Here is a 26,398-nt window from a genome sequence, read left to right on the forward strand (position 1 = left end):
ACCCACATGCAGGGGTTTATATAATATAATAGTTATATTGTCAACAATACAACAGCAATGCTAAGGGTTCATATGTGCTACCTTTGTGTGTGTTTGGGTGCATGTGTGCACACATTCACTTATGCTTGTGTGTGCACGTGCGTGTGCGTGTGAGTGTGTATGTGTGTGTGACTCCATGTGTGTGATTCATTCCAGGGCAGTTTTAGTCCTTATAAAATATTCATTTTGGTTGTGCAGGGCCCTGTAATTGCCATCTCTCACCCTGAATTATTTATACCTCGCACAGACTGACAAAGCTTTGCCATACGGCCCCAGATGAATCAGAAAGCAGCCATCTCTGCTGCCAACAGCACTGGGCTTTCACACAAATATGGCAGCCACGTCTCTCTGCCTGGCCTCTCTTAATTTGACATTTTCTTTTTCCCCCTGCCTTTGTCCTAGGTGCACAGAAAGGTTACCTGTTAGCTTTAAGCACCGACCCGCTCTCTGTCTTTCTGTCTCTATCCCTCCTGCCTACATGACAGTCCACAGTGGGTGTTTTTTTTTTTGTTTTTTTTCCCCCTCTTCTGAGAACACGTTAATGTGGCGGCCATGTCAGAGTGGCTGCCTCATGTTTTATGATGACTGACCAGTCCTGACAGCCACTTTAGATGTATGTATTATACATTAGTAATAATATGATGTAGAAATACACTCGTATACGTTTGAGCATGCATGGACAGACAGCTAAACCACCGACCTACATGTAACACACACACACACACACACACACACACACACATGCAAATAAGCCTCCACTGGCCTGCTGGATCCAGCATGGCTGTCTGTAAACGGTCAAAGCCCCCCTGCTGGCCTTCCCTGTACAGCTGCGTTCCTTTGCGTCTTGCCTGGGTCTGATCACTCCAAGGTGCCACAGGAGTGAGACGGCGCTGTATGGCTCTCATTGTAGACTGGCTCTGGGGCCTTCCAGAACCCCACGTCCAACACCCTAAATACTACTATTCACCCAGGCCAGCTACTCCAACATGTGCTTATCTTCCATCTCACTAGTGCAGGGAGGTGCTGACTGGTATTTCCTCAAGGCCCCGAGCTCCATTGCTGACCAGTAATCAAAGCACCATATTTCTCCCCCTGCGCAAAAATAACCTGGAGATACCTCTCTGCCGTCCAGCTGGTGAGCAGAGTAAATATCCCTGAGAACTGTATTGTTGATGTACGTGATTATTTTTGTAATGTCAGCAACCTCATGACTGACATTGCTGAGACTGTCATAGTCATTATCAGCAATCATCATCATGTGAGTTTTATGGTTTGCAGGTGATGATTCGATAATATTTATGAACTCCAGTTTGGATGTAGATGATGTTGGCTCTACAGCAGCAACCCGTGTTTGATTCGTTTTTTGTGTTTTTTACAACAGGGCTGCGCAAGACAAAACAACGCAGAATTATTTATGTTTTGTGTCTTATTATATTGTGTTCAAAGTCCTGGTAGAGAAAAGCCGTATTCAGAGTAAAACAAAGAACAGCGTGCAACAGTACACAGCCTCAGCAGTATCTGGATGCGAGGGGATGGGAGAGGCAGAGAGAAAGCTCGGGGCTAAACATGCAGTATGTGGCGGGCTGGAGCTAAAAGCTGCATAAAGCACACAGCCTTAGTCCACTGTTAGCAAGTGATGGATAGTTAGCAGGAGCTTGGAGTCTTCGTCTAATCTGTTACAGTAAACCTGTGCCAAAGCCTGAAGGGAATCAGTGGGGGCTAGCTAGGAGTGGGTTTGACGTGAAACCATTTGTGAAGACGAGCGATTCTCTTAAGTAAGAAACTAACAGTGTCCGGAGAGAGAGAGAGAGAGAGAAGGAGGTAGGGAGAGAGAGAGCCGTGGAGCAAGCGAGACAGGAGGTGAGGGGAATGAGTGAGAGCACGAGAGAGAGAGAGAAGGAGGAAGAGATACCATAATGAGTCCTGTAGCCATGGAGTAAATGAAGAGGGATTGACAGAGTGAGGGATCCTCAAGTGAAATAATGTCAATGCCACTCTGCCCATTAGAGAGAAAGGGGGATGGTGGAGGAGAGGGTAAAGAGGGATGAATGGAGGGACACAGCTACATCTTAGGGTGCAGAGGAAGCACATAAATTATTTGTGACACCCGTGCAACACACACACCACTAACAAAAATATGAAATATGAAACAACGAAATGAACTGACAATAGCAGCTGAAAAAATATATAAAAAAAATAAAAATAAAAACAGAATATAGGCCTTGGAAATACTCAATAAATTCTCAGAGACATGTAGTTGGGATATTTGATGTCGAACAATAATAATCACAGTGACATCTGCCTTGCTGCTCTCGGAGGAAATAGGCAGAAGTCTGTGAGTGGAAGGGGTTAATCTCCCAAACCCAATAAGGTTGGATAGTGAGGCACTTGTTCCCTGATAAAGAAGTGATAGGATCTGTGGGTCTGGTCCCTTGGCGCTTGTACAGGGGTAGAGCAAATATTGTTAATGTGCTGTGGTTTACTTCAGCTAAGGCGAGAAAAACAGCTCTGCTTGACGAGAGAAGACAGCGGCGAACCAGAATACGACAGAAATGGCCACGCAGCTCTGCACGGCCTCCCAGGGACTTAACTGGCATATATATCCAAGCCCACTCAGTTGCATAAATAAGTGTTCGGGAAGATTAAGATCTATAAGTGTCTCTATTTCTCGTTTTACCTGCTCCGCCTTGTCACAACAGGGATCTGAATGCAGTTCAGTGGAGTGCCTAATAACTGGAGCAGTAGGTAGGGAAGGCAGGAGGCTTGACATTAAGACCCTGGCGTTTTGGAAATCCGATACGCTATTGACCCGTGTACTACTATCTCAGCGTAGAGATCTGGTGTCAGCAGATTGTAGTCTGGTGTTGGGAGCCGTTTCTTACAGGGCTCCTGTAACAGGGGCCCATTGAGTCTGGGAGGCAGCTGGGGCCTGATGGGCTGGAGCTGGGTGGTGATCGATACTCACCGCCCTGCAACGGATGACCTCACTGTCATGGCTGCCGGCTGTGGACACTGCATGCTAGTCATTAGTGCCGGGGCACCAATCAGGAGCTTAGAGTTGTCAATACCTGACTCTTACAGATACTGTGGCCATCTGTCAGTGTATTGTGTAACGGCCTAAACAAATGTAGGGAAGCTCTTTGGTACAATAAGAACAAGGTGTACTATTAAGGGGGGGAAAAAAATCAGTCTCGTGGACGTAATTTAAGAAACCAGCACGTGAAAGTAATTTCAAATAGCTCAGACTTAACTTTTAATTTTTTACAAGTCATTAAAAATAATAAAAATCTGAAAATGGATGGATAAAAAAAAATGAATGAAATTGACAGGATAGCTTGCCTCCACTGTCGGTGGAGCCTTCTTAATAATACAACATTATCCTTATTTGCCCTCTTCACTCAAATCAAAGGGATGGACATTTATGCATGAGTGACATCAACCCGGCAATTAAGTTGGCCATTTAAATGAGAGAAGGCCTTCCTCACCTCGCCTGTTTGTTTTTTTCCCTCTCTCTCTTCCTTTTTTTCTATTCCCCCTCTGTTTGATGATGGGAGAGGGTGAGCTAGAATTAGGGCGATGGGTCTTCCTTTGAGTGTCAGCCTAAAATGATCAGAGTAAAGATAAGAGGGTCTAGCAGCCCTCAAATCAGTCAAAGTGCCAAAGTCGGCCTTTTTCTCCTCAATTACCGGGTCTGTGAAGCCAGGGAGTGGAAGGCGCAGAGCCTGCTGCATTACTAAAGAGACAATCTATTTCCCCTTTGACCAGAGGGAGAGAAATCATTATGGCATGATTAGTAGCTTCGGCAGTGGGCGAGCATGGAGGTACTACAGGAGAATCGTATTAATTGCCTTAGACCAAGGCATGAGCAGGATTGTTTTAACGTTGATTTGTGGACCTGTATGACTAGCTGTCGAGGATAAAAGCTGATGTCAGGTCTTAGTTATACTGGCAGACTTCAGGCATGCAGACAGAAAGAGTTGATGTGAAAATGAGCTTCCTTGGCTGCCCTGGAAGTCTTTCTCTATATGCCTGTCGATGTCTTCCTCTTTGTCTTTCTTCACACTTCATAGTTTTCCTTTACGCCTCCCACTATCCCTCCCTCTACTCCCCCCCCTTCCCTCAGATGGACTACACCCCACCCCTTCCCGCACTCCCTTTCTCTCTCTCCTCCAACTGATAGCTGCCTTGGCCGATTATTTCATCCAGTGCGGTCCGCTGAGAGCCTCCTCTCCCGGCTTTGGAAGAGCTTTAATTAGCCATGTTAATATCCCCTTCATTGGCCTTAATATCACTCAACACCTTCCTCCATCTCAGCGGCCACCAGGGTCCCCCTGTCCTGTCAGAACAGCTGATTATTGAGAAGGATAGCTTTAATCAAACCTAATTGCAGTTCATTCTTTCTCTCTATCCCCCTTTGCCCTCCATTGCCAACATCTAATGGCAGCGACGACTTGATATCCCATTAAAAAACAATTAAACAACCTCCTTTTGTCTCTGTGCGTGCCAAAACACCAGCACAAACTTCTGTAGATATTTAAGAAGTAAAACAGAGAGAGAGGGGCCTTGTCTTAATTGCTCTCCTTTTCACCAAGGACCAATTTGCACTGTGCTCATGGAGAATCTTAACCAACTCAAATGTAATGGATGCTATAGCGCTGCCACTGCTGTGGACTATGAAAATTAAGCTTATCTTTTTAGCAGAGAAATTGTGCTTAATTGCCTTCATAACAGTAAACATAAAGGAGCCACTTTATGATAGCGTGGGCACTCAGTTTCTTGTGTTTATTGTTTCTTAACTTTTGCTTTCACTCTAGTAGAAACAGTATGTAAAAGCTTCAGAGTATCCAAGAGAAGAGACGAGACTAACGCTGAAAGTAATGTGTTTCTTTTATGAAGTCAATGTATTGCCTGGGAAATGTATTCTATCTCTTTCTCTGACATAAATTGTCTACCAACGGGTGATGCATGTACACGCACAGGTTCACGCACACATACGCGTGTGTGGACGTGCGTGTCCACACACACATGCGCGCGCGTGCACGCTCGCACACGCACAAACACACACACTGGCCTTACCCAATCTGTATGAGAGGCGACAGACAAATAAAAGTCGTATTTCAGGTCTGCTTTCCGCAGATGTCTGCTGCTCTACATTATGACTCTTTGGGGAAATAAAAACAGGGTCAGGGAATTAGAGTACATAATGGTCATTTTGATGATCAGCCAACAGATGCAACCCGAAAACACAGTGAACACAATCAAGCGAAATGCACTAATGACAAGTCAGGTTTTTTATGGCCTCACCACACACCGACAGGCAATCAGCATTCTGGCATGGGTTAAAACGCCTTTTATTGATGTCCAAGCCAAAGCTACTTGGATGTGGAGTGAAAATATTTTCTCACCTCTCCTCTCCCTCCTGGGCCCTCAGTGAAGCACAAGGTATAGGAGTCTATCGAAGAACGCTTCTAAATGACCAGTGCATGTGTTAATGTGGCCAGGGTTAGAGGGGTCATTTCAGACTCTGATTTATGGCCTGGCCGGGATCCCACTGGGCGAACGAGAAGTCTTAAGTGTTGTGAAAGCGTCCTCACAGGCCACACAAGCCACTGTATTTAGCTGAATGAAATGGCCATGCAATCTATGGTGCAATCTATGGTAATCCAATGAGCGGCTGTGATTCAGCGAGCCAAGTTAGTATTACAATGGAAACCACAGTATTGCATATAGTAATGCTAGTGCAATGTGATGAAAAATAAATATCACGGCATGGTATTTATAATGAATCGGAGAAAGCAAAGGCACAATCAGTCATGATTCTGTGGGGAGAATTTGCAGAAACAACAAGTCAATTTCATTGTTTATTCTGCATGGTTGTGTAAGATTTTTACACAATAGGCTACATATGAGACAGTCTTCTTTTTTTTTTGGGCCTTGTTGTTCATCTTCCTCTATTTAACTGTTCTACGTCTGTGAGGCCACATCTTATACATGGCTCTCAGTATGAGGTTGCATCTGTAAATTCAGCGAGACCTGAGAGAAAGCGGCAGAGGAAGGCAGCTTACAAACTAACCAAGCCCAGATCTCACTCAGACGTGACATTTGTTCAGAGACGATTAGCCAGGTTGTAATTTGTGGCATAATTGCCTCACCCACCCACAAGTGCATGGGTGTGTGTATGCGTTATGCGTGTGTGTGTGTGTGTGTGTGTGTGTGTGTGTGTGTGTGGCATACGGTGGTCCCAGGAGTGTCCGCCTAATTGCCTGACAGGACTATAAGTTTTGTGGCGCGCTCTCACCTTGTTAGGTCCTTTATCCCTGATGCTCTTCAAACAAGACCTGGTCACAGGTGGGCCTCATTTGCTTCCCTATTGAACAGGAGAACTTTAATTGCACAGGGGGTGTCCTGGGATTAAAGAGGTGGGTGGAATATCAAGTGACTTCCTGTATGTTAGTGGCAGATGGGTGTTGGGAAAGACCCATGAACTCAGGTGAGGGGATGCGATGACAAAGAGACTGATGCTCTTGATTTTGAGGGAATATTAAACACTGCGACTTCCCATGCTGAAACAGTGTAGTGTCACGTTTGTTTCTGACTCGCCGGATGAATGGATCAGACGTGGGAGTGTTTGAGAAATCTTATTCAAATATTCGATCTATTATTAATAGTTTTTCGCCTCTTTTTTTTTGTGTGCTCTCTTTCAGATTCTTCCTTAAGTTCTTTCTCAAGTGCAATCAGAACTGTCTGAAGAATGCAGGGAACCCACGAGACATGCGCAGATTCCAGGTAACTGAAATCCATTTCACACATATGCTCTGTCTATTTCTGTCTCTCGCTGTCTATCTCCCTTTGTGCACACACACACGCACACAGGTGTTCAGATGCACAACTGCACTACACTAAGTCATCTCAACACACGTCCACATATGTATACAATTCTATTATTGGCACTGAAGGAGGCAAAACCCGGGGAAAGTGAGAGAGCGGTGGGATTTTGTGTCCTGTGCGCTCTGGACAGAATATTTATTAGGGAGTACCACCTGACACAAATAAGGATATAGGATTTAAGAGTGCCATCAATTGTGTTCCTGACAGCTTTCTGAGCCTCAGCGCAGAGGGGAGGACGATCCGACCACATGTAACAACAGTGTTAACTCAGGATCTGTCTGGCAGCGGAAACGCATACCTTCTTATACACACATAGGCGCAAGCACACACACACACACACACACATATGGATGCATGCACATACACGCTAGGAGCGCATATATTTGCTTTCTTTATTTCCCTCTCTCATTCTAACCCGCATATGCATACACTTAAAGTCACACATATGCGATTCTTTATGTAGCCAGTGAAAACCATCTGAAAACCATCATTACTGCAGGCTGACAAAATGCTGCGATTTACATTAAAATGACATGACCGTTGAGCACTTTTATTGCTTCCTTAACCCTCTCGCTTCTAATGTGTCAAGAAGTTGAGCCTTGAAATTATTGACCCCCCCACCCCCCACCCCCACCCCTCCTAGCTGATCCATTTATCCAACCATCCATCCATCCTACTCAGACTTTTTCACCACAAGCAGCCCCACTAGGTCAAGGTGAGCGAGTGAGAGTTTAGTGTGATTTGTCCTATCAGGATAACGACAAACTACAGGAGGGCGTCCGTCACTGACAGCACTGTTCTGTGATAGACACACAAGCCAGCATCCTCCAGGAGGAAGCCCCAGACATGAAACAGACAAGACAGGGTGTCCCCTCCTGATGTCACCACCATCAGACCTCCCCTGCCTCCTCAAATCTTCCCTCAGGGTGAATGTGGACTGATGCATGACAGCCACCAGGGGCTTTCACCTCTCACTCCTATGTGTCAAAAGGAATGCAGGAACTAAGTTGCAGCCTCTCATTTTTTGTGAAATTAAAATGTTAACGTTAAGTCTAAAACAACAAGAGTTTGGATTTTTTTTTTTTTTTTTTTTTTCAATTTGCTGATGTTCATCCCTTGTCTTCACTCCAAGAGTTAGAGTGTCATTTTTCCCCCCAAATATATTTCCCAGATGCTCCAGCATAGGTGTTTCTCTGGCCAAAGTTGTGTATGCTGCATGCCTTCCACTCCACTTATTACCCCCAAAAACCAGCTGGAGGCCAGAGAGGGCCCAATCCATCATTCTCAGCTTGGCCCAGCTCTGAACCTGCTCACAAGAATGGAGCTCTTTCACTTCCCCATCTCTCCCCCTACACCCCCCACCCTTCCCAAACCAACCCAAAAAAAAAAAAAAAAAAAAGAGAGAAAAAAGAAAAAGCTACCCCCCTAAATTCCACTGCTACACCGAGGTCACTTACCGGCGAAGCAAACCTGAGAGGGGCTCTCTGTTTCCGGCTCAGGAACACTTTGGCCATTCACACGCGGCTCACTGTTTGGAGATGTGGTAGCCAAAAAACAACAACAAAAATAAGCATTATGAAATATGGAGTGTGGCTTGGAATCTGATCCTGGTAAAATGTTTGTTGAGTGATGGGATGGAGTACGGTTCAGCTGGTAATGACTCCAGTAATATTTTAAAAGGGAGGCCTTCCGTCCTCAAATAGATGGACAAGCTGATCAATAATTCTGAGCTTCGCCTATGATGACAGTTGGTAGAGTGGGTGAACGGAAATGGTATTTTAGTGATTGAAAAGTCAATTAGCCGTACACAAATGCAAGACTCTAAAAACCAAAAACAAAATGGCTGCGAAGCCAAGGAAACTGTAACGTGATACGTCCAAAGAGAACGACAGCTTCAAGAGGTTTGACAATAGTAATCAATACCACACACGCATGTACGTGGACACAACAGTATTTCTCAAGCATTCATGTATCCTCTGTACTCCAGAAGAATTCTCTGTTTGTATTTTCCTTTTCCACAATAATGCTATATTACATGTTTCACCTTCACTCCTGTTGCAGGTTGTCGTATCGACGACCGTCAATGTGGACGGCCATGTCTTGGCTGTCTCTGACAACATGTTCGTACACAACAATTCCAAGCATGGGCGAAGGGCTCGCAGACTCGACCCTTCAGAAGGTACGCCTCCTTATCTGGAGAATGGTAGGCACATTTTTACATCTTATAATTTGCTACGCTCCTTTTTTCCTTTTAGTTTCTATTCAGACATCCTCCCATTTTACAAACCACACACCTACTGTAGCTGCTTCTAGTTCCTTAGAACCTTTTGTTCCTCCATCACTTTCATTTTTTTTTTAAGTTGCTTTTTTGCCTCCCTCATACCTACTGTTATTTCTTCACTGGAAATAGCATGCATTACTAAGTGTATTCATCATTTTAATATCACTAATGATGATGATAATACTCAGACAAATTCAAGATTTAAAAATGTTACACTACTTCCAGTCTCCTAATGCACCTACATTTGTCCTAAAAGCGTATGTGAAACATGATCAAATTGCTTAAGAATTTGGCTGTGAGGTCAATTTCCTGTCATTGGGCTCTGCAGATTTAGCTGTGTGTGTGTGAAAGAGAGAGAGAGAGAGAGCTGAAACAGGGGGAGGAAGGAGAAAGAGAGAGAGGAAGGGGGGGGTTGGAAGGGTGGGCTGATGGTGTGTGTGTGTGTGTGTGTGTGTGGGGAGGAGGTGGGGTGGGGGGTGGCCTATGAGAAAAACAGAACTTACTGTTTTTCCTCCAACTGATTCCATATGATAGACTGATTGCCTGCTCAGCCAAAAAGAGAGAAAAGAAGGACCACCAAACCATGGGAAATCCAAAAAGTAAAACGCACTAAACATAACCTTGTGACCCTCATGGCCTCCACTCGCAGATGGGAGCACACGCAGCTGAAAGATTGTAAGAAAAAAAAAAAAAAAACTGACTTGGGCCAATTGTGCAAATTGCTTATCTTCAGATTTCAAGAGCCAATTATGGCTGGGCAAACAGTTTATATACACCACTGACTAAAACAAGCTTCTCTACACATTAATGGGCATTAATGGTTCTATCACCAAAAGCAAATGTAATGTTTAATACAACAACGACTAATAAAAAAATTAAAAAAAAAAAAAAAAAAAAAAGACTAGACAATTAATATATCTCAGTGCTCTCCAGTCCTAGTGGGGGAAAAGCTAATCTATTTGTTTTTGTCTTTATTAATGACTCCTCTACTGGAGAACAAAATCAAATAATTAAAGTCCTGCCCGGAGCACCAAAGTCATTATGTTCGCTGACGTTCTGTTTGTGTGTTTCACGTTTATGACACGATAGGTGTGGATCGCCTAGCAACCAGTTTCTTAATGAGGAGAGCAATTAAAGAGGTTGAGCCCTCGCCTCCATGTTCCCCCACTCCCACGGGACCCTCTGTGTTTTGTGTGTGTGTGTGTGTGTGTGTGCGTGTGTGTGTGTGCTTGTGTTCTTTACAGGTTACCCCAACCCATCCTTTTCTTCCTCTCTTCTCCACACTCTTCAAAGCAGCAGAGTGACGCCCCGTAAAGCAAGAAAAGAAGCTATTGTCAACCGCCCAGTTGAACATGTCTTTGTCTAATAACTTTAATACACCTTGCTTAACCGTGTGTGCTCCCACAAGTTAAGATTTTTTTTTTTTTTTTTTTTTTCCCTCTTCTCTCGCTCCCAGACTCAGCTCCAAAACAAACTAATTTAACATGCATCAACAACGCTCGCTTGCTTTGTTTAAGTCACCTTTAACAAACAGAGATGTGACACATGAGGAAAGGAGACCCGGTCATAAAATGTAATTCCAGCCTTACCCTCCATAGTGCTCTGACAACTAGCAGGCAGACAGAGAGCGTGCTTTAAATTAGCAACACATTCTTCCTCTGGAGTTCACTGGGCGAGAAGCCTCAGATATGTGGCCGGCTGGCTGCCTGTCTGACTGACTGACTGACTGACTGTGTGGCTGAAACAGAGAGGCATCCTTCCTCTCAGCTCACATTGCACTTTGCAAACCCACCGCCTCGCATTGATCAAGACGTGCTGCCCCCTATTGGCACAGAGATGGGATAGCCCGCAGATGACAGACTGAATCTCACCATGTGACATTTTTGTTCACTTGTGTGGACTGTCACACAACAAGCATATTATGCATTCAGACACGAATGTGCTTTGTGGCTGCCTGTCACTCAAACATGTATAGATTCAGGCTCAAAGGTGCATAAACATGCTCACAAATAGCTGAGTCTTTCACACACAGCATCACCCCCCCCCCCCCGCTCACACACACACACACACACACACACATACACAAACAGCACAGCACTGACACGAATATCTGTCTCTTTTTCTCACTCACACACACACACGCGCGCGCACACACACACACGTTCCTTAGCTCAGTTCCACCATTATAGAGCCCCAGACAATATAGGAGACTCAGCATAGAGCCTGCAGCGCCTGCCTCATTTGCATGCCAAGTGGCTGTAATGCTGTTAGGGTTTATGCAATAAAGACAAGTGAATCCAGACTGCTGGGCCTAAGAGGAAGAAAGAGAGGGAGAAAAGAAGGGGGGAAAAAGGAGAGGAGGAAAGGAGAAAGAGAAGGAGAGAGTATGAGAGAGAGAGGTTCAGAGTGAGAGAGAGGCAGAGGGAGAGAGAGGGAGAGAGAGGGAGAGAGAGTCAAAGGGAACAGATGGCCCAGGGAGAGGTAAAAGGTATAATCCCATCAGCTGCACTATCAACCGACCATCTGGACATCCCACAGCACAATTACAACACATTTCAGCAGGCAGAACAAAGGACGGCTTCGCGGGGCCACATTAGACCTGTTTGAGTGTCACAATACTAGAGCAGGGACCTCCTCCGCTCAGATCTCGGATCAGTTTTGACGTCCTCTACAGCCAAACCCTAACCAGCGAGGAAAAAGATTAGGATAGATCATAGATCGGCTGCCTGCGGTCATTTCACGGTATACTGGATCTTGAAATAAATTCAAGTAACAATTCAGCACAAAAAAAACAAAACAAACAAACCCCAAAACAAGTGATGACATATGAATTCAAATCACATGAATTTCCTCTACTGTAGCCCAAAGTTTGCAAAGACTTAGTGATGCAACACTCACACCGGCAGGCCGGCTCTTTGCATCCTCATCCGTCCACTCCTCATGATGCCTATCATCTGCTGAGGGGGCATTGTGCGTGTCTGTCATCAGATCGCCTGCGCTGACTGTGTAATCCACTTCGCCACGGTCCCCATTCAGCACATGCTCCCCTCTCTGTCTGTGCATTGAGACATATGCAAATTTTTAGGCAGAAGGGTGGACGGCTTAGGGCCTCAGTCGCTGCCTCTCCATGGGTCCTACTGTGTGTGGGAGGGGGCACTGGGATTTCCGAGGTGGTGCGCCTGTGTTTGTGTGTGCGTGCGTGTGTGTGTGTGTGTGTGTGTGTGTGTGTGTGTGTGTGTGTGTGTGTGTGTGTGTGTGTGTGTGTGTGCATACGCGCACGACTGTGGATGCCTGTCGTAGGTTTTTGAGGCTGCAGCTGCCCCCCAACAGTCACCGTCACCATCAGGCCCTCTTCTTGCCTCCTCCTCCTTCCCTCCCCCCCCTCTCATCCCCAAAGTCAATTTGTTTACAGTAATTTTGAAGGGTGAATTATTTGCTGTAATCGTCCGCACTGATGAAGGTCAGGCCCTTAGAGGGGGCCCAGCATGCCCATAGAGGGTTGGTCCTCTTTCAGACGCTCCGCTTCGCAATTAAGGAAAGCAAATGTCACTCCTCCAGCCCTCACAAATGAAAATCTGTACGAGGTGATTAGCATGAAGTCAACAGCGCCTGTTAAAGTCAGATTCCCTGTAGTACCAATGTGTGTGTGTGCACTTTATGGGCAGGGAGAGAGAGCAAACATGACCTGAACAGACCCAACAGCAAGGCAAACAAAGGGAGATGTCTTGTCTGAGGTGATTCATACAACAATGGCCGACTGTGATTTACTTACTGGATGGAAAGGATAATAGAGGTTTAGAGCTGAGCTTGTAAAGTAAGAAGGAACTTGCTGAAATAGTTTCTCACATTTTGAGGAGTAGGAAAAACATGCACAATTCATAGTGTATTAAAAGATATTGATGGAAATAGATTAAATTTGATATTGCTATTTTATGGCTAGCTGTCATGCTATTCCTGTTGTAAACACGGTGTTGTGCTGAACACCATATTAAGGTAATGCATCAAATGACAGTGAATGTGAGGCACCAGATCACTCAAATTAGATTATAATAACAACCCAGACTGTTGATGAATGGCAGAGCTACGTAGCAGAAGTCATGCCAGATGAAAAGCATTGTAATAAACAATATGAAATGGATTGAATCGATCACAAAAAGAAAGAAAAAAAAACTCAATCTGAATAATTCATGAGTGCATTTCACGTTATGAAACCTGAAACTACACTCCATGTGTCTGCACTGTACTGCATATGCAGAACAAAGGTAATGAAATAACATGAACCAGCAAAGCTTTAGCTTGTCATTTCCACTTTAACAGCCTGTATTCTTGACTCATTTGAGATGTGTTCAACTTTGAAATTTTACTGTACATGCGAGTGCATGCTTAATCAATTCTGATAGCTACATTTGCCCTGACACATAATTTGCTCCATCAAATCATTTTCCTGGCGAGCCCGGCGTTTAGCCTTTGTGAAGTGGACCATTTGAAGGGTCTGCTTAACTACACCACTCCAGCGCGCTGATAAATGATTTTGATTCTCATGCCTTAAAGGACAAATCCATCATTTTTTTTTTTTTTTTTTACCAGGGGCAATTTCCATGATATGTCTTTGTGAGAGAGACATGGAGGGCTGAACGTAGAGGTGATGCAGTAATGTGTCTGTGTGGAAAGAGACATGGGCCCCCACTGCTGAAGTCTAGGTGCTGAATTTGCTCTTCTCTTTGTCTTGGATAAGCAGCCACCCCGTGCATCAAGGCTATCAGCCCCAGTGAGGGATGGACCACTGGAGGAGCCACTGTCATCATCATAGGGGACAACTTCTTTGATGGCCTACAAGTCGTGTTCGGCACCATGCTCGTATGGAGTGAGGTATGATGTCTTTGCTACTGAAATTCAGTCCGAATATTACAAATTCAAAAAGCTGTCAAAAACTTTCTAGCCAACACTGATAACAGCACATACTCTGTGGTTCATTATTGCAGAGGGCTCATTGTTTCTTTTCACTTCCTCAGCTGATAACTCCCCACGCCATCCGCGTCCAGACTCCACCTCGGCACATCCCCGGTGTTGTGGAAGTCACGCTGTCCTACAAGTCCAAGCAGTTCTGCAAAGGCGCCCCTGGGAGATTTGTCTATACTGGTGAGTCGAACCCCTCTCTCCCTCTCTTCCTACAGGCCTCTCCTGTGCCTCTGCTCCCTCTCCTACCTCTGTCTGGATGGAGCCCTCTGCTCCATGTCCAGGCGCTATTAATGGACTAACCAGGGCCCTGCTCGCTGAATGTTAAATGTGTGAGATCTGCCCCGCTAGCGAAAAGGTGTTTTCGTGGAGGGGCTCCTACAAGTGCAACTCGATCCCCCTCTGACCTGCCATCATACAAGGGCGCTGCCAAGCCCTGTTAAACTCAAGCTGTCAGGATGACTCATTCTGCCAGTTTGCTTAATCTACCCTGTTGTGAGACTGATAATGCTTTCTGCTAATTTGCTGATTTCATAAGGCAAAATGTGATTTCATGTTTTTTTATGAATCAGGTTAGAGAAGCAATATCTAGGTTAAGTGCGTGAGTGTGCCTGAAGTTATTCTGTGAATTCATGCATGGGAGAGAAAGTGTGCACAGAGAGACGACACGGATGTGTATGTTGGAGAGAAAGGGTGTGTGTGTCACACTATAAGTAAGGGATCTGATTATCTTGGCTAACAGAAGGAAGTGGTGGTCTTATCTGTCATCATTGGTGAGGAGACAGAGGTTGCGGGGGTCAGAACCTGTCTGACCTGGAAGCCTCTGTCTGTTCCAACTCTGATGGGCAGAATGAAACAGGGGCGCGTCAAAGCCACTCTCACTTCCCCCAGCACCCCCAGGCCTCCAGCACAGCCCTGGCCTTGAGCAGAGCAGAATTGCAAAGTGAGGGCTGGTCTCCCCCCCCCCCCCCCCCCCCCCCCACACACACACACACACACACACACACACATACGCACCCACCCCTCCAAAACCCCCGTCCAGACCCCTCCATCCTGGGGCAGCTGTTTCTCATCAAGTCCCCCCCCCCCCTCCTTCTCTTGCTCCCCAAACCTCCACCACTTCAACCCCCAGCCATCCGTCCCCTTCTCCTCCAACCGTGCAGTCTGGCCCAGCTCTCCTGCATTTAACCTCCCTAGCAGGAGCGGAGCAGAGGCCAACAAGGCACCGGGATAATGGAACAGGAGTGTAGTGTGGCTGCGTGAGTGTATGTGTGTCTGTTTGTGTGAGCAAGCGAGCAGCGAGAAAGTGTGTGTGTGTCCGTGTGTACATGTGTTACTGCACAGCCCTGAGAAGGTGTATAAGTTAAGACATTAATGGCTTCTATAGCACCCTGGTGAAAGTGCCAGGTCCCTTAAGAACAGACCCCATTAGTCACAGAGGCTAAGCGGATTGGGATGATTACCATCAGGTTTTACTGGGGAAACGTGTCCCCCTTCTTTCTATCTTTGTTGATCCCCCTCCCCATTCTTCCTCTCTGTCTTCCCTGGGTTCCTACTCACTTCCAGTTAGTATAAAGATACAATTACCCCTTGAGGCAATGGTGGTACAATTGATTAGTGCGGTGAATTAAAAGAGAAAGTCACCAATAGACAGGTCCAGCTCCTCTCCACTGCTCTGCTATTCCCTGTGTGGCTCACCCTGATTGTACAAGGGTTGACGCTTGAGAGAATGAAACCGTTAAAGAGAGCGGGATGCATAACGCCAGAATGAGGTATCACTGATTCCATATGTACAGTAATTGCCAGGTGAAAGGATGTTAGCTACTTCTCTCAGACATTAAAGTGTGAATGGGTTGATGCGTTGAGTGCAGGAGAGTGGATCATGTATTTAAGGGTGAAACAGCTCATTTCAAAACCGTAGCGTTTCTTTCTGTGATACAGCACTTGAACAAATGACACTACACAAGCAAATAGATTTGAAATGACCCAGGGTTACAATAGCAAATTACATGGGCTGAGAAGGGCATGTAGTGAAACAGTGCTGTCTGAAAGGCACAGAGTGTTCCGGTGTCATATTGGAGAGCAACATGTGCATATCAAAGGTCTAGTTATCAAAGCATATGGCTTCAAGCGTGACTTCAGAGCACGGCTTGAGAGGAGTGCCTTTTTAGTCATTTTTTTTTTCATGTTGACTCTTCTTGCACCACCACCCTAATTGTGGAGATTTAACTCGCTCAATTTAAGAAATTATCACAAATTACCAAGAGTCAACACAGAGGAGACTGCAGTCAATTCGAACAGCAGAGGGACACGTCCTCACTCGGGTTAGTACCCTGGAACGGCTCCAAAACTCACAATCCATTCTCAGAAAGAGAGCACCCTGTAGTGTATGTCAAATAATCCTGTTGGCATTGACTATTGAATGTTTAAAACACTAATGAGACAAACAGACATACTATATAAAAGTTTAGTAGGCTGTAGTTTACTGACTGCTTCAAGGAGCTTATATCTGTACTTTAATTGCCACATTTTTAAAGCAATGACATGTTAGCTATTTTTGCTATTTTACAGTCTATACCTTTTACCTTCTAACAAAGTGTTGTCCCTTGGCGGTTGCTTGCTTGTCCTCTGTCTAATCCATGTATTGGTTATCCATTGGTCCGGACAGGACTAGTAGAACCAACTGTCAGCAAGGTTGTAGAAAATCAAAAGGAGAAAGTCCTGGCTGTACCTGAGTCAATACTTTATTATACTTTACACTTTATTAAGCGCTGCAAACAGTACATGCTGGTTTGATCAGATATTTTTTAAAGGAAAAGTCTCCATTTTCAGCCTCATTTGCAGCATCTTAACCTTTTTACTGCATACTTACAGTACTGTATGAAAGAGTAAATCATAAATAAAAACTTTGACCGTACAATTTATCCAATTTAAGCTCCTAATTGCATCAGAGCTTTTGGTTTTCTATCTTGGCCAAGTTTCCATGCGAGCTCCCCTCCAGGGGCAACGATGCAGGCCCTTGGTAATATGGTTCTGCAAGCAGTCCTAACACACTCAGCCACTATTTATCCTAATCAGTGACATCCACATAACCAGGATTGCTTAAAATGAACCCCTTCCGCGCCCCAGAAAACGCACATTTACCGGGACCCCATTTGTCATGGGTAAATTGAGGGTCAGTAAACTTCGCCTGTATCCTCCAGTGGGGATCCAGGACATGCATCATAACGTTAGGAGAGAATGATTGGCGAAGGCGAGCTGTCACACATTTGTCAGGGGGAAGGGAACATTATTTGCTAATTTCCCAAGCTGGGCACTGACAGGGTGCTTCGTCTTCAGACCTTTGGTGACCAGCATGGCTTCTCAGCTATTAGTACAAGTCAAGTGTTTTTTCTTTTTTTTTTCTTCCTCACCGTAAAGCGGCAGTAATAAGAGCCATTCCTTCGACCTCACAAGATCGCAGCACACTGGGTGAAGGATTTTGGATGGAGCAGATGCCCCATACAGTGAGCTGCTCTTGCCAGGTCTTAGTTGAGGCCAGACAGCCTTGAGGGCTGATGGATCACAAAGTTTCCTCGTCAAGGTGACGCTATCGACTCCACTGCACCAAAATCTGACAAAATGGGTATGAGGCAGTCATTCATCAACATAAGGACAAAGGGGTCATGTGTGCTTCACTCAATACTGGTGGAGATCAAGAAATGTCAGTCCTGCAAGGGATGGAAAAGGAAGATGTTGATAGTGCAGGAGTCAGATCTCTTTTTAATTAAGCTTCAACTGCAATTTATGAATGTAAAAGAAAAAAATCACAATTTCTGTCTTTACGTGCATGAACAATTAACTCCACCAAAACTAAACCGGCAGCCTTCTTGTTCAGCAAGCCAGAGATATAAATAGTGATATCCAGTGCTCCAATCCAAAATTAAACTCACTTCCTGTTCCACTCTTAGAAAGAGGAACAAAATGTTATGTAGTTTTGGACCCCCCCCCAAAAAAAAAAGAAAAAAAAGAAAAAAAAATTAAATAAACAAACACTCTTTATCGGAGCATATCAGATAGGGCACTATTCAGCCTGTGAGTCGGGCTATCCTTACGTCTCCTCTCCGCCCTGCCGTCACTTTGAAGTCCCAGACTCAGACGCTGATCAGATGGAGAGCTTCCTTTTCATTTCCTGTCCTGCAGCGTTGGGTGTGGTACTCCACTGGTTGCTGGTCAGTGATGGGGTGTGGCCTACAGCAAAGATATGCTATAATCAAAGGCATTCAAGGAGGTATGTAAACAGATCAGAGGAGGACATGCTAAAAAACTGTATATAATCATTGTATAGTTAAAATCCCTAAATCTACTACAAGCAGCGTTTCAGATTTGAGATAATTTTAATATATCTGCAGTTTTTTTTTTTTTAAATTCACCCTGCAGTATGAAGTGCTACAATGAAAAGGGACGACATAGGCATTTATAAATGTCATCGCCACAGTCAAGTGGGTTGTAACCAGTTGGCACAACAGTTTTAGCATGTGTCAAAGCATGTTATCCACTAGCCATATCCCCATACCTGCCTGTCTCATTACAACTCTGGTATTTAGCACTAGCTCCACAGGAGTGAGGCAGACACTCGTTGCCAAGTTAGATGGGCCTGGTTTGAAGGCCTTGTGAGCTTGTGTGGAGCGCGACAAGGTTCCACGGAGGAAGGTCCTTGTGTCCAATTAGAGGGCTGACGTGACACGTGCTCGCACTCCCCCACTGTCAGGCAGCTTGTCAGGTAGGCTTTGAGAAGCACACTGTGGCATTATTCCACAGCGTGTTATCAGCAAGTGACCTGTGAAATCCAGCTCCAGGAAATTGATTGAAATAAGTACTTGCAGTTGGGCATGTATTTTCTCCCACTACATCTCTCTGTGAAATGCATTGTGGGTATCTTTCAAGAGAAAAATGAAAGTATGGGCGTGTGTTTTTCCTCCCAGTAAGGATGGTATTCATTGATTTAATTTTAATTGGAGCCACTTTTTGTCCCACAGTATTGTTAGAGGTCTGTTTTGTAATGGCTCTTAAAATGGATTGTCCTCACTAAGTCACAGCATCAGTCCTCTGCCACAGGAAAGATAGACAGAGGAGGCAGGGAAGGGGGGGGGGGACTCTTGATAGACGAGGATCTTTCCCCTCCTCCTCTTTTCTCTTCCTCCTCTTCTTGCCCCATTTTCAGTATGATCCACACCCAACGGGCTTGAAAAGAATTCCACCCCCCCCACATACACACACACACACACACTGCCGCATTTTGATTGAAATTCATCGGCAAGTTTATTGAGAAATGAATGAGGGAGGCAGCACGGTATTGACTTTGAGAGGAAAACACAACTCATCTTGAATGAGGGGGAAAACGCGGCCGTAATTTAGCCGTCATCGATCTGCGCCCCGTCCATGTATTGATCTTCATTTTACAATATTAATTTGCGCTTGCAATCAGCTGTGAAGGGAACCCATTTGATTTCTGTTGGCTGGTAATGTGTGAAAGTCCGCCGACGTCCTTCGAGAAGTGGCACACATACTTTAGATGTCATCTAACAGGATTGAACAGGTGTCTTTGGCCCTTTCTAATAATACAACCGATATGAAGGGAGTCTGAAATTATGGATCTGCAATCTGTAACATTGCTCCCTTTTAACCGTGTTAATTACATTTTATCTGTTGCAGGAGCAATATCTGCTGGAGACTGTAACTGTCTAGGTTTTTTCATCTGTATTGGCTCAAAGTTCATGAAATTTCAATGATCATTGATCTGTCTCCATTGATTTATCTTAACTGCAGATCTTTGAAATTTTAATTTCCTGTTCATCTTGAGACTGCTGGAGATGGAATCACTCAGTGATAACTGGCTGCAGTGGATGGAGATGATATGGTCAGTGTTAAAACAGATGAGGTTTGCTTTGCGTGGGTTTGCTGTGGAAATTCCAATTTGGTTTGGTTTGTTTTTTCGTTTTTTTTTTTTTTTAAGATGGTCCCTACGTCTGCATGTGTGTTTTCCATTCTCTCAACACTGGAATATTTCTATACTGTGCAGCAGCATGACTTCCGAGTATCCTACCTCTGTATGCACAGTATTCATTTTTAACTCCTTACAGTAACACTGAGAAGATATTCACTCTTTCTGTGTCTCTACTGTAGACTACACTGAGCATCAGCCAGACGAGGTCATTATGTGTGCTGATGCTGTTCTGAACTGCATCCATCTAACAGACTGCAGGTGCCTAGAAGGCTTCAGTTAGACTGTTTGATAAGTCACAAATGCAATAACACTTGAATGAACTTCTGCCTGTGCTGTTTATCTGTCTCCCCCTTTCCAACTCCCACTCCACCTCTAATTTGTGTTAAGGGGAAAGAAAAAAAATAACTGCTCAATGGTGTAGGAGGAGTGGAGATAAGCTCGAAGCAGTTAAGTATAATTAGCGAAAGTAATAGCTGGCAAATGGCAACAAGGCTAGGTTTTTATCTCCTGGAAAGATAGAGTTATCGTAATAAGCTGTAATGGCTGGCAGGAATGCTAGTACTCTGTGCAAGCTTCCATTCAGGCTCATAGACTTAACAAGGAACAATTTCCCTTAAATTTACTGCTTTGCTCAAACATTTCCCTATGTTTATACCCCGATACTGTAAGTCAATACATGTGTTCAATCCCCTTCCATATAGACCGAGGGCACACAGTGGTGTATTGCCATGTAAGCACTTCTGGCTGCCAACGTCGGCCATGTTACACTGTTCCTGTAGAGCGGTTACTCATGTCCTATTTCTAGAGAACATGGAGAAGGAGCAGCAGACCACACTCAGATGCCATGTACACGCCATCCACTCTACATTTTAAGTAAAGTGGCTAGACTGAGGCGGCTAGAGGGGCTCTCAGAGAAAATGTGTTAGTGGCATGAAAGGACAGGCAGATTAAGGCGTCAGATCAAAATAAGATTGGGGAAGTGCACATTCCAGCCAGAGGAATTCCACTGAAGCCCTGCCATGAATGCTTGTGCGCATGCGTGATATTCAAAATTGGAAATGATATGGTCACAGCTGCACACCGAGTCATGCATTCCATCTCTTCATATTCTGAAACACGATCGTTGGCCCTCCTGAGTGAGAAAAATTACTGAAATATTCATAAAAAAGAATTCTTCCATACGTGGATGAAAAAGACGCAGAATCTTTTAGTCATCTTATCGTGTTGATTTTTACTCATACGTGGAAATAATTCTTTTGCTGTTAAATTTCAAACGTATTTGCTGTCACTTTTGCTGTCTCATTGCTTTTGTTAAATTCTAATCATCTCTGAAATTAAACCATGGAAACAAATCTATGAACAATTATATCTCTCTGTAAATGTAACACAAGCAGGGAAAAAGATATAAGCCATGTAATTGAACAAAACATGCAACCTGTCTAAATCTGAGCAGAAGATGAGAGAAAATGAAAATTCTATTAGTCCATAATGTTCCCTCTGCCCCCCGCCCCCCCTCCCATGTGCTCTTCATCTCTCCTGCAAAGTATTCAAATGCAAGCCCTGCCTTACCTCCCTGTGTCTCTTTTTCTCTAATTATCCATGAGGTCAGTAAGCAAAATGGGGAAGAAGCCAGGAGATCAATACAAATTATCCCTGAGCAAACCAGTGCTGACAGTTTGAATTGCAGCATATGTTTACCCAAAATCAGGCAATTTATCTTAATATCAGGCGAGTAATGCAGCAGGGGTGAGAGGTCACACAATCTCTCCACCTCATAATTACCCGCCTCTAAAACAGGAAAGTGGTATTGATTGGCCGCGGGCCGGGAAGCGGGCGTGACTGGAACGTGCCAGCGACCCCCCACCCCACCCTCCCACCCCCATCGTACCTCCTCCCAGTTTCCCCCACCTTCCCTCCTCCCCTCGGCTAGACTCCCCACCCAGTGCAGGATTTATGGGATGTGTGTGGAGGGTTTCATGTTTCCTTGCAGCGACTGAGAACCCTTACAGGAGGGGTAATGCGGGGTGGGGGGGTGGGGGTATGCACTTCCACACCCTCAGCCCCCCCGTTCCTTCACCATATTGTGTTGGAAGGACGAGGAGGGCCAAACTGATTTTGGCATGCATGGAGTCATGCGAGGGCATCGCAGAGCTAGATTTGCCCATTATATCTTTAGAGGAGAGTAAAGTTTACGACAGAGTGTGAAGTTGGAACATAATGATGTGCCAAGGATTAAAAAAGACACGGGGTGAGGAGGTGGGAGTAAAAGGGGAGGAAAAGGTCGCCGTCAATGTGTGTGGTGTGAGAAAAAGTAAGAGGAGCAGTCCCGATGATTCTTGTAAAAGCTCAGCAGATGAAAGAAAATCTTTCCTGGGAAGAAAAAATGTGCGGAGCAACGCGATGAATACACACATAACACATTTATTGTCCAGATTGAATATAAGTGCTCAGTATATATCATCAGCAGCTCTTACAGGATTATTGACATTGTCTGTGTCTGTCTGCACCAGTGTACATGCTATGACTACAAAACTGTCAACTCATCAACTGACAGCACCGTTTAGCGCTAATGCAAGTCTCCATCAGCTGTCAAAAGCATTTGCATGAAATCAATAGCAGATGGCGGTCTGTGTCACCAATTTCATTACGCTGGGGTTGTTACAAAGATCATCTCCATGATAGATGAGACGGCGACATGTCGACATGTGGAGATCATGCCTGACGCTTAACTGCAACTGCAGAACACTGAGCCATGTTTTAAACCCGGGCTGAGACAAGTGTAAATAACAGTTTTGATTCCATACTTGATTCCCCGTATGAAAGCATTTAATACTGTACATAAACTTTTTAAAAAAACTGTTCTTTCAGACTACAGGATACCCTCCAAATCACATTCATAATCTTAGGTCTGCTTTTACAGTAAGGCGTCATTATCATTGGAAAGGAACATCAAACAGAACACCTCGCCCAACCTAGGTCTTGTCCTGTACTGTACGTCTCTCCGGCTGTGTTCCCAGCATGCCTGGCGGGTTGTGTAGGCCCCAGCTGAGGCAGAGGACAGGAGAGCGTGATGTATCACCCTGAGAGAGCCCACTGACAGCCTCTGATGATGGATGGCCTGATTATGGAGTGCTTTTTACACATACACAATTTACATCACACTGAGCAGCGGGGTCTGGCAGGGCTGACATGCACATACACTCTCTCAGCCGGGCACGTGCAGTCACACACACACACACAACACACACACACACACACACACACACACACAACACACACGCCAATATGCATGCTCCTGTGTGTACACATGTACACATGTATGAGACCGCCAGAGTGCATAGATAAGAAAGGGGGTGGAAATAACAAAAGAAAGGGGGCAAATTCCTCGCTACAGCCTTGTCATGTACGATCAATACCGCAGATCAATCCTTTATTAAGGAGAAGATGGCGTTCCCCGACATTCCAAAGCAGACCCTTGTCGTTTCAGGACGCATGATGACATGTCAAATCAGATTTCCAGCAGTGTATGTTGTCGTGGCGTGTGGGTTTATTCAGGTGTGCCCGGGCAGCAGAGGCTGAATACCACTGTATTTGCAAGCTAGATCCTTGCTATCGATTAGCACCCTGCATTGTCCATGCTTGAACACATAATTGCTCCGTTTGATCACGGTCGAGCTGGCAATTACTGTATTCAGGTTTTGGCAGAAGTGGCGCATGTGTGTGAGTACATGACTGCTGTATGTATGCATGAGTAGATAGAGGATGTGTGTGTGTGTTGTGTGTGTGTTTGCGTGTAGGTTGTGTGTAAGCATGCTTGCATGTGTACATATATGAGAGGGAACAAAAGAAAGAGTAAGAAACATAAATGTTCAGTTTCCTGCCGTGACTGCCTGGATTGTGCTTCAGTGGCCCTGCCTGCCTGCGTCTGTGTGTGTGTGTGTGTGTGTGTGTGTGTGTGTATGGGGGGGCGATCGCTTGCTTTCACATTCTCTGGTGTTCAGCAGGTTCAGCGAGCTGTGCGGTGTTAATGCTGAAATTACATGCTGAGTAATGAGTGATGGGCCAAATTACAGGCTGAACAATGAATAGAGGCAGGCAGCTCTTATTAGTCTCCATAGAAAGCCATTGATTTATGAAGCGCCTTGCTCGGCGGAGTTACTCTCCTGAAAATGATATCTACATTGAGAAGTGATGTTCTCTATTAAGTCGTTCCTTCCCCCTTTTACACTGCTCTCCTCCTTTCCTCCCCTCCTCCCCTCCTCCCCTCCTTCTCTCCTCTGCCCTCCCTCCCTCGCCTTGTCCTGCCTATGAGTGTACACATGATTGTTTAGAATCAGGCGGAGCTGTAAGGAAGCCTTCAATTACCCATTAGGACTGTCAGACATAAAACGCCCTGCTCTCACCAAAGTCTGGGTTATGATTCATTTACTTTGTGCCTCTGATTCATCGCCCAATATGCCTCATGCCCCAGATTACTATTTGAGGGGTGGGAGAGATTAATGGCTGCATGGGATCTGCTGCCGTATTTCATGGGCCCAGTGTTGCAGTACAGTTGGTGCAGAAGGGTGAAATGACAGCAACCTACACTAGATCAATGTGTGGACAGCCTTTCACAGATTATTAAAGCTCTGTTAGATTAAAAGACCCCCGCTATGTAGTTTGCTGTAGTCAATATTCTCAAGCAGATAAAAAGGGGGAGGGTCTCCTCGGAAGGATTCTCAGACTGATGTAGGGCATCATGGCTGTTAATGGAATAACACTTGGTGACACAAGTGTCGGAGGAACCCTTGTCATTTTCCTTCACTTGCCCCCCCCCCCCCCCCCCCGGAGCCGCTGATGATTCATAAAACATCCCCTCACCCCTGAGGTTTCTTTGAAATTAGGCATTCTGAAATGACTTTTGTACTGTAAACTCTAACAGATTTCTCAATTTGTTTTTTTCCTCTCTCTGGCAAAATTAGTCCTGAAATGGTTCTCATTTTCAACCTTCCTTTTCTCTCTTTCAGCCCTGAATGAGCCAACCATCGACTATGGTTTCCAGAGGCTGCAGAAGGTCATCCCCAGACACCCCGGCGATCCTGAGAGGTTACCAAAGGTCAGTACGGTGTCCCTGCAGCATAAATTTTTTTTTTTTTTAAATACAGCAAACAGCAAAAGAGACAGAGCTGTCTGGGTTATAGGGCCTTAATACTTTGAATGTGACAAATAAACAAAACAACATTACCATCAAAGCAGAGCACTGTGACCCCAAACCGTAACAGCTTTGCTTCACATATGTGGCTTACCCACTAACCAGCGTGGTAATGGTATTGGTTTTGTGTGTGGAGAGAGGCGTAAACTCTCTGTGTGGTAAAATAGCTCAATCAGGCGTTTTCCTCTCCAGTAGTCTGTGGAGATGGTAATCTGGTCAGAAACGACGTCTGCACCCTCATTACCCCACTCATGTTTTCCTTTCATTTTCTGCAGCTCGATTTGGTTTAATCTTTTGTTTACAGAACCCTGTGCCGTAAACCCCCTAGTCTTACTGCAGCTAATAGACAAAGACTGCATGTTATTATGCTTTGGCTTTCTTATTGTTTTCTTTTGAACCTGGGTGAAGGAGTTGAAAGCCTCATCAGTTTTAGACACAGTGGTGTGGCACACAAATAGGCTGCCATATTGAAAGACTTGAGCATGAAAACTAAGGTGCACAGGTTTTTTTTTTTCCTCCCCTGCAGAAACTCTTTGATTCTTTTATTCTTTTCATTCCCTTTGATTCTCTTACTCTTTCCATTTCCTATTGATAAAATCTATCTGTGTGTTTTCACTAATTGCTACCCTGCCAGTAACCATTTTTGTGACTGACGTTCCAGATGTGTCAAGTGTAATAATATGACTGATTAGTACATTCAGAACCCCTCGGCATGCGGTGAAGTGGTGGCCACCTCAGAGTTTTAATAATACTGTAAAACCTTTAAAGACCTTATCTATTAAATCCCAGCATGCAACACAGCAATATCATTAACGTCCAACGGACAATTTAATAAAGAACAGACTGTGTGGTAGCTATAGACGTTTGACCAAGGCAATGTGAAGAAATGGAACATCACAGCTAGTCCCTGGTTCAGTATATGAAGTGTTTCAATTAGACTCGGTCCCTGTGGAGACAGGAAACAACACCCAGACATGAAATGTTACTCTAATTTCAACTGTAAACGTAGACTAAAAGGTAAAGTACACTTACCTTTAATATCCACATGGCTCTCTCT

General features: G+C 44.9%; 1 protein-coding gene across 6 annotated transcripts in view; it reads left to right on the forward strand.

Annotated features, from left to right (window-relative positions):
* ebf3b (EBF transcription factor 3b) overlaps nucleotides 1-26,398 on the forward strand; it is a 69,200-nt gene that overhangs the window by 33,808 nt on the left and 8,994 nt on the right. For 2 of the 6 annotated variants that reach the window (XM_056394620.1, XM_056394624.1), the window contains exons 7-11: nucleotides 6,744-6,825; nucleotides 8,989-9,130; nucleotides 13,944-14,077; nucleotides 14,221-14,347; nucleotides 25,157-25,245. In XM_056394620.1, the coding sequence (XP_056250595.1) occupies nucleotides 6,744-6,825; nucleotides 8,989-9,130; nucleotides 13,944-14,077; nucleotides 14,221-14,347; nucleotides 25,157-25,245 (574 nt within the window). The remainder of the gene's footprint in view (nucleotides 1-6,743; nucleotides 6,826-8,988; nucleotides 9,131-13,943; nucleotides 14,078-14,220; nucleotides 14,348-25,156; nucleotides 25,246-26,398) is intronic. The other 4 variants (XM_056394622.1, XM_056394625.1, XM_056394623.1 and 1 more) reach the window with 2 other exon arrangements.

The sequence above is a fragment of the Seriola aureovittata genome, chromosome 14 (genome assembly GCF_021018895.1).
Source record: "Seriola aureovittata isolate HTS-2021-v1 ecotype China chromosome 14, ASM2101889v1, whole genome shotgun sequence".
In the NCBI taxonomy this organism is placed as follows: domain Eukaryota; kingdom Metazoa; phylum Chordata; class Actinopteri; order Carangiformes; family Carangidae; genus Seriola; species Seriola aureovittata.